The sequence below is a fragment of the Mercenaria mercenaria genome, chromosome 18, assembly GCF_021730395.1.
Source record: "Mercenaria mercenaria strain notata chromosome 18, MADL_Memer_1, whole genome shotgun sequence".
Taxonomy (NCBI): Eukaryota; Metazoa; Mollusca; class Bivalvia; order Venerida; family Veneridae; genus Mercenaria; species Mercenaria mercenaria.
The window spans coordinates 18,201,735-18,213,555 of record NC_069378.1 but is presented as its reverse complement, the minus strand read 5'-3'; the positions used below and the strand labels follow the sequence as shown (position 1 = coordinate 18,213,555).

Sequence of the window (11,821 nt, the reverse complement as noted above, 5' to 3'; positions counted from 1 at the left end):
CTCGATGGTATAACAGTACTGTGTACTTCACAGATCTTATGTTGAGCATTACAAACGGGCCGCTGACTGGCTTTTATTAAAAGCAAACCTTGTAAGATTATATAAAACAGTTGTATAAGGATGGGTTTTGGAAGCTTATCCCTCGAGTACTGCTATAAGTGGGTCTACGCTTTATTACATAAGACTTATCAATGCAAATGACCTATTTAAAATACATACACTGTAAAAATAGCCATATTGGTTAGCGAAATTTCGTTTCAATTTAATTTTATAAAATGACCTGCTGTTAAATTTACTCAAATATTGAGTAACTTAAAACCACCATTTGATGTTTTTCAGTTTGGAAACGTTACCCATATTTCAGGATTGACATTAAGCAGCGTGATTTTGTTCTCATTTTGGAGCAACTTTTCCCTAGCTTGTGTTTATGCTTTTACATCCTTTCAGGGATGGACCGTATATTATACACAGTAACCACAACCTTTGCAAATGATACTGCAGTAAAACGTGATTTCCGTCAGGAATAATGAGTCTTATCAAATTCATCCAAGTTTTGCTAGGGGGCGTGAGAAGTGTTGCATATTTCATTACCTCTCATGAGTCTGCTATTATTCCGCTTGGTTGCATTCTTTGCTTCCAATGATCTTTTTACAGATTTTATTACATTACACAAATATTATCAACAGAATTCAGACTGACGCGGTGAAAATGAAACTATTGGACTTGTGCAGACTAACACATTTCAAAAAGTGTATACATAAATAAATGCTTTATAAATTCAGTACAACTGCTAAAGCTTCATTTTAACTAATTTAAAAGTTCTTCAATTCTTTTGCAACTGTAATACATACGATCGCTGGTTTTCGGTGACAACAGAACAATAACGTTGAATTGTGTTTTCTGGTTTCAAGGATCTTTGCAGAAATAACTCAGTTACCAGTCCTTAACAGAAAATTGGAGCTGACATTGTGGTGTTTTCCAGAAGTGTTGAACATGAAACGTTATACATAGGAAATTATTCAGCAAATAAAATTGACATTATAAATGAATTTGTCATTACCTTGTAACAGTCTCATTACAACATTGGCAGATGTAAATGAAAATGTGGCTGAAATCAATGGCAAATTACAGGTCAAAGAAGCAAATAAACATCACTTACAATTTTAACATTGCACCCCAGTTGATTAATTGTTAATGATTGATAAATTGGTTGCAGACAAAAAATCTTTTGATTGATATAAAATGCTACTGCTGACAAACTATGTTCTATTTCGAAGCAAACTTTACATACTTGTGCAAGGTAAACACTTCAGGGCATCATATAAATTAATTTAAGGTAGTGGATTCCGAATGACAATCGGCCTTTTTCGTTCAATTCCGTATTCTTCGTATGCGATTTCGGTTGTAATGACAAAGCAAGATTTCTGGTACGGCCGAAGTTTTTTTCTGGTATAGACTGAAATACTTTTAAGTATTTTGTTAATTGTATATGTTGGAAATGTTAGATGCAAGCATAACGTAAATGGTTTTTCATTCCATACAAGACTCCTTGACTCACTGCAAAAAAGCAAAACAAAAAGCAAAAAAAAAAAAAAAAACAAAACAAAACAGATGCTCAAATTCAGATTTGTATCAGAGTAGTAATAGTTTTAAATCTCTCATATTAACAAGGGTTTACATTTAGCCATTCCGTTTGATTCAGTCTTGATCAAATCAACCTGACAGCTCATTTATGGAAAATGAATTTAATGTCATATATTTCATAGAATTGTTGGGAGCAAAACCATTTCACATGAGGTTTATTCAAAAGAGAACGTAACAACCACAACACGCTTGTTTGATGAAAAAAATCGAAGAAATAGAGTGAAGTTTGCTCCAAAAAGTGAGAACGAGTGTACTCTGTGTAATCGCTGTTAATGGAGGTGTACCCTGTTAAAGTTCATGAATAGCTTAAAACGTCACTGCATTTTTGGTGTAACTAATACCTCGAAAAGAGAATATCTGCATATAGATCTAGTGTAATGTAACACCCAATTTTGTCTGTGTTATTGCAACCTCAAGCCAAACAAATGTTAAAATGAGGAGCATTCAGCTCTACATTCCACTTTATACTACACTAAATTCTTTTCATGAAATTTCTGATTTAAGGGAAAACAGAACTCTAAAAGGCAGCTGCGTGTCAATATAATGAAGTCAAACGTTATACACCATGGCTTTACACCAAACTGTGGCACAAACATTCCTTACCTTACTTTTAAAATTTTACCTGTTCAATAAATTAACAATTTTTTATTGCAAGTATATTGTTAAATGAATGGGAGGAAAGAACGTCAAATTGTAAATTACTACTCTTTAAATAAACAATATTATTGGTACGATCAATTTACCTGTAAAGAATAATCCTGCCACAGCAAGCTGTTGTGGAGACAGGTTGATATGTCGTGGAAAATCCTTGAATGACGCTATTCTTGCTTCCATTGTCTGATACCTAGGTGACCGGATTTTGTATGGCATTTGTGGAGCATCTGCATTTGAATGGTTTTCATTGTTGCTATCTAAGAGAAGACAAATTTGAAACAAAAATGGCATCTTTTTGGAAATGATATTTTTGTTACATTTATAACGGAATCATGGTTTCTGTTGTATGCTTTAAGAAAGTTTGTATTTTCAGACAATACTGACTATAATTATAAACCTTACTATAAACAGTAACACAATTTCATAGACAGAATCCTGTAACCTGGGCCGATAAGCGGAAGCGTCCATAATTATAGGCTACTGGACCTCCATAGATATGTGACGTCATTCTTGACGTCATTTTACTCTTTGATGTCGCATTAAAATGTTCGTTAAAGTCCATACATTATAAGATTAAATGTTTTAAACGATCAAGTACTCGTCATTGTATTTACGTCTAATAAACAATTCATTAAACGACAATGACGCTCCTCACGTGGTTATTAGCCTATACAGGCACTCGGGCTTAGCCCTCGTGCAAATATAGGCTAAGTCGAAGTGTTACTAACCATTAAGACATGCCATTGCCGTTTAATACGTTTATATTACTTTATCACCAATATGTGCCGCAAATCTGCCTTGAACAATCAACCAATCAATAACACAAATCATTTCAGAACTCCCTATATAAATCACTAGTCAAAAGTGTGTTCCATTAAAACGAAATGTTGCTGCGGTAAAGTCAAAACATCAAGAAAATAAGTGTAAACATTTATTTCCGGAACAGTTATTGCATAGACTTGGATTTTTTTAAGTAGTCGTGTAATACATTATCATTTAAGGTATCTAAAACGAATAATATTTCAGGTCTTGACCAACGTTAACTAGTATATTGAATTATGAAATATAAAGCAGTAGTATTTATATGAATTACGTTGGGAACTGATATTCGATATTGCAAATGTTATGTAATATCTTACCCGACTTCAGCGCCGTCTGTAAAGATTGGAAAATTTACTATTGATTATGCAAAAAAGTAATAAACATTCTAAGAAAGAAAAACACTGACATTCAAAATCAAAATCAAAATCCATGCTTGATTTAATTTAATTATGAATGCATTATTGACGTGCTTTAAGAAAAGATTATGTTGCTATCTAATTTCATTATCGTATTCCTAATATGTACTCATTTTTTTTATTTTGTCTTGTATTAACATTAACAGTCTTACAGGTTTGTACACTTTTGTATTGCGTAGAGTATGTATTGCGGCTGTGGTAGCTATTGTGGAGTGTCTATAGCAAACTTTCAAAGCCTACTACCACAATGCAAATATCTGTATTATGTAGAGTAGCTGAATGTTTGATTTTAACCTTTTAAAAGTAATAGACACTCTTACTATGGGTACACTAACAGTTAAAAAGAAAATATGTCATACCTTCATTCGATCTATTTTGTTCTTTCCAAACTTGTGTATGAGAAAATCACACGAGGGCGAGTGCTTCACGTGTTCAGTTAGGACATCGTCATCTTTTATCCAGTCTTTCAATCCAATCCCACAATGGTGACATCTAACTAAATCTTGTTTATCTATAAATTTTTCGAAGTTTGCAATAACATAATTTGGTAGCTATTACATGATATTGATTTCATAAATATAACGAATGTTTGAAAATATCAGTAACATTTTTAGAGGGGAGTGGGAGGTTGGTTTTAATGTCACACCGACACAACTATGATTCATGTGGCGATTGACCAGCTTTTGAAAACCCCAGGTGCCCCGCGGGGTATTATTTCAGCACCGGAGGGCGGCTTGTTAAAACCACTGACCTGCCGTAAGTCAGCTGGAAGGTTTCCTCAAAGGACGAGTTCTTCGACCCAAACGATGCTCGAACCCACATCGATTCGGGGCAAGTGATTTGAAATCAGCCGCATTAACCACTCGGCTGCAGAGGCCCCTCAATCACAAAACTGCTGCTTGGGACTCTTTAAACAGCCAACGTCGTACAATTTCATTATACATTGCATATGGCATATTTTTTAAACAAGTTGACAATATACACCTTGTCTAAACGTCAATTATTTACTGCAATAAAGACATAACAACGTTAACTTGGAAGTTAAATTACTACTTGTAATATGCATTGTTCGCATTTACTAAACTGCACGTTTAAGTTGAGAAATACGCGATTGAAATGGGTTAATACATTTTCCAGTTCATGACCATGGTTCTTATAGCATACATAGAGGTAGTGCATACCACGTACATTGACATTAAAGTTTTCTTTCTGGTCTGCTGCCTGTGCACCAACGAAAGATATGGGTGTAGAAATCTTTATGTGCGAAAATCAGTAAGCTGGCTAATGGATGGTCGTTGGTTCAACCCAGGCGCCCGCCAATGCATTGAAGTCATGTTTAGCGGGGGCAAGAACTTAGGTTGTTCCGCCAACATCAAAAGCTGGAAAAGTCGATACATGACCTAAATGTGTCGGAGTGATTTAATTCCAACAACAACAAAAAATGTATTTACAATAGCATATAGATATTCCTATACTGAAATTTTTAAAGAAAACTTTCATATGATACGTAGTATTGCTGGGCTGATTTACTGCATTTTGAGACTGCAAGACTGAACAAACCGAAAGTATTGTGTGCCTAATTGTTATTGTAACTAAACTGACGGCTACACTAATATTAAATAAAATTGAAACATTAAATGTATTATGCATGTTTCAAAATGTGTTCTTAGTTTGCAGGGGAAGACATTTTCTTCAATTAATACTTTACAATTCAACAAACAAAAATATATTAGTAACAAGGATTTTATTTCTTCAAACATATCATGTGCAAATATAATGGTAACGTATGTAAAATTGCTGTCAAAACACACCTCATGGCAAACATAAAGATATATTATATTATTGCTGTACCTAATAATTTGACAGTGATTTGTTTCTAATATTAGTTTCAGTAGACTGATAAACAGATAAATGGTAAAATGGTAACGTGACCAGTGTAAGGCATGTTACGAACTGATTTTTCCATTAATAATACGTTAACATTATATGTAGCACATTTTCAAACCAGTAAGATTACATATTAGTTAATGCATTGATTATTGATTGTTTAAAAGAAACGTTAAGCTTTATATATTTCCGTGAGCGAGAAATGACTTGTTCACCAACAGGCAGGGATTTGTCAAAATCTTTTTGTGTAAAGGGTTAAGTTTATTTGAAGAACAAAAACCCTTTAAACTACAACTGAATCTAACTTTCAAGAAGTCAAAGTGTATACAAAGTAGCTGTTACTGATATACGTTCAAACGTCCTAATAACAGAAAACATGATCCCTATGAGGAGGGGATTTTATTGGTGGCCTTTATCCTAATATATACATTTATCGTTATCTTATGTGTGTAATACATATCCTAATATATACATTTATCTTTATCTTATATGTGTAATACAAAGATAATTATGAAAGCAACGAGTATCCGGGAGTAATAGTTTATGACAAACTGTAGATCATTATATGATAGCAATAATACCTGTAAAGAAAAATCCACACTCGGACAATAACCTTGGGCTCGGTTTTTTGTCCACTTGCCAGTTGGGTGTATGGAACGTTGCTTCTCTCAGTCGCTGTTCCGAGTAATCTGGATATCTGGCCGGTTTAGCAGGAAATGGGAACCTTGTACCCGATGTGACTACATTTCTACTGATTTTTGCTTGTCTTCCGAAAGAAACATTTGGTGCTGTAAAAACATGTGCTTCCCCTTGTCCAGAGTATCTGCTGCCAGTAAAGCTTGAAAGCATATGTCTAGGAACATACTCAAAAGAAGGTTGTCCGGCATCTGTTTCTGTAACTTGTATGGGGTACTGGTCTTCAGTAGGGGTTCTTTTACTCTCTGGATACATAGACTGATTATATTGCTTTCCATTATTTGGAAATACGATCCTTAAGTCAGTTACAGTCGTAGTGTGAGGATGCCGTGGAACCAGAGGTGAAATTGTGGACTTCACTGTAAAATTTGTAATACATTTTACTAAAGCTCTGCTGCGTATTTGAAATTAACATATATGCACGTGCAACTCCCCAATTAAATCTGAGAAATATATTTGAGGCAGGTATTACACATAACCAGATAAAATCTGGAAGAATCTAGACATATGTATGGCACACACATGTACATAGTCTCAGAATGTAGATTATGAATATGCTTTATCTTATAAACTGTTCCAAGAATTGTCTGTATAGGCTGTTTTGTTTACCATTCTGCAATATTCCTGGGAGAGTAGCATGTTTAATACATAGAGTTTGTCACTTTCTGCAGAATAAGTGAATAGCATGTAAGCAACAATTTGAAAACTTCTATGCTGGTCGGAAAAATATAACATGTTATTTGTGTGTATAATATTATACAAAATGAAGACTATGAAAGAAAGATGCATGAAAATCAGTATACATCTTTTGTCACTGAACTGTAACAATTTCGGCTGACCACCATAATCATCAGAACTTACTTGAGATCTTTGTTGCCATGGTTTTATGTTTGGAGGCATTAAGTAGGTTTCCCTTTCCCACTGGTTCTTCAAAATATGACATTTCACGCAAAGGACAATATCTGTTCTCCTCTTTCTCTTGAAAGTCTGCCTCAATACACATGGCAATGAGTATGTCAGAGTCGACATATCTTTTAACAATCTTTTCTTCTTCCAGATCACGTGTAATGTTCGTTATCAATATTCTCAAAATGTCATGATTGGTTATGAGGACAGATTCACCGAAAACTGAAATTATGAGGACTTTTTCCTTTTCCCGAAACGAGTTCAGTACCTTTTCCTTTCCAGTCCCCGATAAGCAAGATCCACTGTCATATAACATTTGTTCCAATTTCCGACATAAACATGCCAAACGACCAAATATCAGTTTACCATGTTCTATAATGAAAAATGTTTTCATTTCAGAAAATGTTCTTAATGATATAACAGCGCTGAAAATTAAATCAATGTTATTAAGGTCCAAGTGTGTTTCCAGTAACGTTTCACATACATGTGAGTTTAATTCCCTAAGGTTTGCCTTAGATATATCCATTTTACAACTAGACGTTTAGGTCGTTAAAAAAAAACCAATGAGAAAATATAAAACGTATTCCCTATATCGGATAAACTATACACTAAAATGCACCGATTATTTGTTATCAGACAGGATATTGTGATCTAGTTCACATTCGATCTGGGATCCCAGTCAAGTTTGAGTTTGTATACACTTCGTTAATGGTATGTCTTTAATATACTAACCATACCAGATCTAATATCTTTATTACAAATACATATAATTATACAGATTTAAAAGTAGAAGTTGAATATAACAATGGACTAACATAATGAGTATTAATACATGTGAAAACATGTATTTTATATGGTGGCATATTTGAACCGTAAGATAACCTTTTAAGGTTTGCGAACAGGTTAGCTAGATAAGTATCGAGGAAATTATCAGGCTAATATCTAGTTAATGTGTGCGATGTTTTCCTAGTAAGATAAATATCTTAACACAAATTATAGCTCTAAAAGTGCCCAGAACTGCCACCGGTTAAGTTTTTTCCTTCAAATATTAACTGAATATATAGTTAAGGTTCGCGTTATCACATAAAGTGAAAATATTCGTCTCTTACTAGTTATTGGATAATCGGAATACCCTGGACATTTTCGCCATTTCCATATTGACTGACTCCTTACAATTGAGACATAGGAGTCTATTTGGAGGGGCAAATATTTGATTATTGGTATATAGTAAGATAGACAGCACTTAATTGTCCCGAATTATTATAACAGACTTGTTATATACTGTAACTTAGGAAGATAACATGACGTCATCATAAGCTATTATAACATTTGTCTTTTCTCTTTACATCTATTAAAGTATTGATTTATTTTTATTATGATAAAATGTAACAATGAATAATACAATCTCAATGTTATGTAGCCTAATTATTCACACTGTTTAAAGTATTACAGTCAAGTAACGTTTCTTTAACTGAATAATGTAAACATACAATATCAAATTCGTGATAAGCAATTAATTGTTGAGCGCGTTTTGTCTACAGCAATAGTTACTGTTATAGGTTCACAATATATTGTTAAATCAATTCAGTAATAAATCCTTGTCAATATCCTATATCAAAATTAAAGCTGAAGTCATCAACACAGTTTGAATTTAAATGATTGAATAGTTAAGTAGGATTGTGATAAATATAATCATATTTTACAATATTTGTCAAGTGTGTGTATTTCAAGCTTTGTTATAAAAAACAATCGATGATAGAAATAATCAAATATATTTAGATATATTTCTAAAAAGTGCATAATGTATACTGAACAAAACAGTTAAGCGGACATTTGTTAATTTGCTAATATCTTTAAACTGTCTCAAAGTACTTTCTTGAAATTAGAATACGCTTATAACAATATTTTCTAACAACATTTCAACAAAATCAAGCATTAACTTTATATAAATTCAATCATTATAAGAATTAAATCCCTTTTTGAAAAGAAACAAGATTCTACTGAAATGTCTAGAATTTACAGTTTTGCGATAAACGTAATGAGTGAAGAAAATAACACCAAAAACAAAATAACGTCATTGTCGTACCCTATCGGAAACGACCATTATATTTGTTTGGTATTAAACTATTTCCTAGTAAAAAATACCATATTCTTATACATGGTATCACCCGTTTTGTAAAAGGAAAAATGTTTTATGTGTATTTTTGTGACTTTTAAAAATGGGGTATGGTAGTAAAATGATTAAAATTATATCTTAATGTTATTAAATATACTTGAAGTTTTGATATGTTATTAATAACATGTCATTTTCAATCTGTCTTTTTGATGTCAGTACATTTAGGAATGTTTAGGATATTGGCAAAAGAGCAAGTGACGGGTTAGCTTTTCGTTCAGTATATATGTGGACAGCATAAACCTTAAAGAGACACATACGCGAAATAGAGTATGAAAAATTAAAAGCTTTTTTGGAATGCTTGTGGAATCGATGTTTCTTATATCTTACTGACATAATTAATTAATTATGATCGATTATTTCTTACTTTGACGACATAAGTGTCCAATTTCCTACGCATGCCAGGTTAGGAAAGCATATGAAAATTGCTATATAATGTCATATTTCAATTCTCTATTTCAATGAAGTTCATTTTCATTATGGTCAAGGTAGGTAAGATGATGAGAGTATCATGTTCAAATTATTGATCGGACAATTTGTCACACGTTTTCGCGACTCCACACACAGTCATATAGTTATTAGCGTAGCAAAGTTTAAGTCGATAAAAAGGCTTCTGTCATTAATTGGCTGGGTGATTTAGTAAAGATAAATCATGCATCTATGTCCTGAAATAATACCTTAATATCCCTTCAAGAAAAAGGCTTTAATTTAATAGTCAGTTCTGAAGTGATGTAGTATTTTCTTAATTACTATGTGTTACAGAAGTTATTTTTTAAATAAGCGATATTTTGTTCAAGCAAATCAACACCGATGACCGAAATTTAATTTAAAACAGTTATCTTCGTAATAAAAGCTAGTTATAAAAAGCCCATATTCATCCGTCGAATGTCAGCGCATTGTCGAGATTTGGTCCTTCGTAAAAATATATCATGTCAGGTATTGAATGGGGATGCGAGTTTGAGCGTTTTCGCTGTTCCAGACTCGGTTGTTATAGGCATAGGACATACAGATCAATATCATTGCACCGTTACTAATCCTGTCTGTCAGGTATTACAAATATGACATTTTGATACAAACGAAACTGTAATATCTTTACTATAAAATAGTAAGTGACATTTCATTTTATTATCAGCTTGTATAAAGTTATTTTTACCATAAATAAGCTGATAAAATATTCGAAGCAATTCTTTAAGGGTAAATCAAACACATGTGGACATATTTTAATTGTTGAAAGAATTATCATATTGTGTCTGAAACCCTTTTCATTGTGTAATTGTAAGGGAAGTAAACTAATAGATATCTCTGCTTGAAAGTACTTGCCTAAGACAATAGTTATACATCATGGTGGTCACAGCTTTAATAATGAAACTTCAGTTATTGTTTTATGAATTTAACATTTGTAAAACCATTTTTGGTTATTTAAATGACTTATTTTCAATTCCTAGACTTTATTCAATGTTTTTTTTATCTTTAAAGATTTAAGGTTCTATCTCTAGTTGTTAGATGTGGATTCGTTCGATAAAGATTAAAGTGTTTATATTTATAGCGGGTATATCTGTAATCTATAAAGGGTTATCAACTCGTAAAATTCCTTCCAAGTAGAGCGATAAAATGTATCATACTATGTATACTTATTATGTGTGAAATTACGTAAGCATATTATCATATCACTTTCCATGTCGTTATCATAATTCAGACTGTTCAAGTCTACGACAAGGAATTTAATATGGACTTGAGATGGTAATGCATCTGTTTTTAATGCTAGGATCTTATGCTGTATTATGTCTGGTATCTTGTGGTGGTGATTAGCTCGTATAAATTCTCTCTACTCTTTATATAGATCTATATAGTATTGCAGAATAAAACTAATTTGTACTATAAATATAAGATACAGTTTATTTAATGAATGTTATTAAAACTAATTTAAATGTATTTCAAAGATTTTTTAATTCAGTTTAAATACAATTTCATCAGGTTGATTTTGGCAATAGTAAAACGAAAGACTCATTTAAGGAAAATACAGTTTTAAAAGGCAAAACCTAATCTTCTTTTGATCTGTTGTGGATACAAGAAAAAGACATGCATAAACAGTTACATAAAAAGTGTGCAGAAATCAGTTTAGGAAAATGCTCTACAAAATACAGAAGAATCATTTGTTACGTTCCTTTGGCTTAACGCGGAATTACTACATGAAATTTAATATATAATACAATTTGTCTGACATAGTTACTATATCGTGGAATGATTAATACATTTATTCTGTTATGTCTTTCCTTAGTTTAACCGGCTTATGAATGAGTTATTCGGAAATGGTATTTTTTTTTATTTCTTCTTTTATGACTTCTGTCAGCGCTATCAATTACGTGAGTGCACTGACACCACAGTTCTTTGGAATTTTCTTAATGCTTATTTTATGAGACAAAACCTTGTATTTCCGGACCCCAGCTTTTGTGCTGAAAATAGCAAGAAGAGTACTGTGAAGATCCATCATCGTTTTAAAATGCTTAAAAAAATGGAATTGGTCCTGCAAGTCCTTTAATACTTGGACGTCAGAATGAATCAACATAATAAAAAACGCAGTGTGCATCTGCTGTCCACGTTAATACTAATAAGAGTCACTGGA

At 32.5% G+C, this 11,821-nt stretch overlaps 1 protein-coding gene across 1 annotated transcript; it reads right to left on the bottom strand.

The window, feature by feature from the left end:
- Positions 1-580: 580 nt before the first annotated feature.
- LOC123538411 (baculoviral IAP repeat-containing protein 1e-like) lies at positions 581-7,668 on the bottom strand. The gene is made up of 5 exons (XM_053530317.1): positions 6,981-7,668; positions 6,005-6,478; positions 3,896-4,047; positions 3,438-3,453; positions 581-2,555 (listed from the first exon to the last, which is right to left on the bottom strand). The coding sequence occupies exons 1-5, from the start codon at positions 7,549-7,551 to the stop codon at positions 2,353-2,355; spliced, it is 1,416 nt and encodes a 471-aa protein (XP_053386292.1). The 5' UTR covers positions 7,552-7,668; the 3' UTR covers positions 581-2,352.
- Positions 7,669-11,821: the final 4,153 nt, after the last annotated feature.

Bases quoted from the DNA above. Each gene is read 5' to 3' on its own strand.
- LOC123538411 (XM_053530317.1), bottom strand. From the start codon at position 7,551: ATGGATATATCTAAGGCAAACCTTAGGGAATTAAACTCACATGTATGT. The intron at 6,479-6,980 runs GTAAGTTCTGAT...CAAATTTTACAG, and splicing joins CATGGCAACAAAGATCTCAA to TGAAGTCCACAATTTCACCT. The intron at 4,048-6,004 runs GTATTATTGCTA...AAAAATTTATAG, and splicing joins GTGTGGATTTTTCTTTACAG to ATAAACAAGATTTAGTTAGA.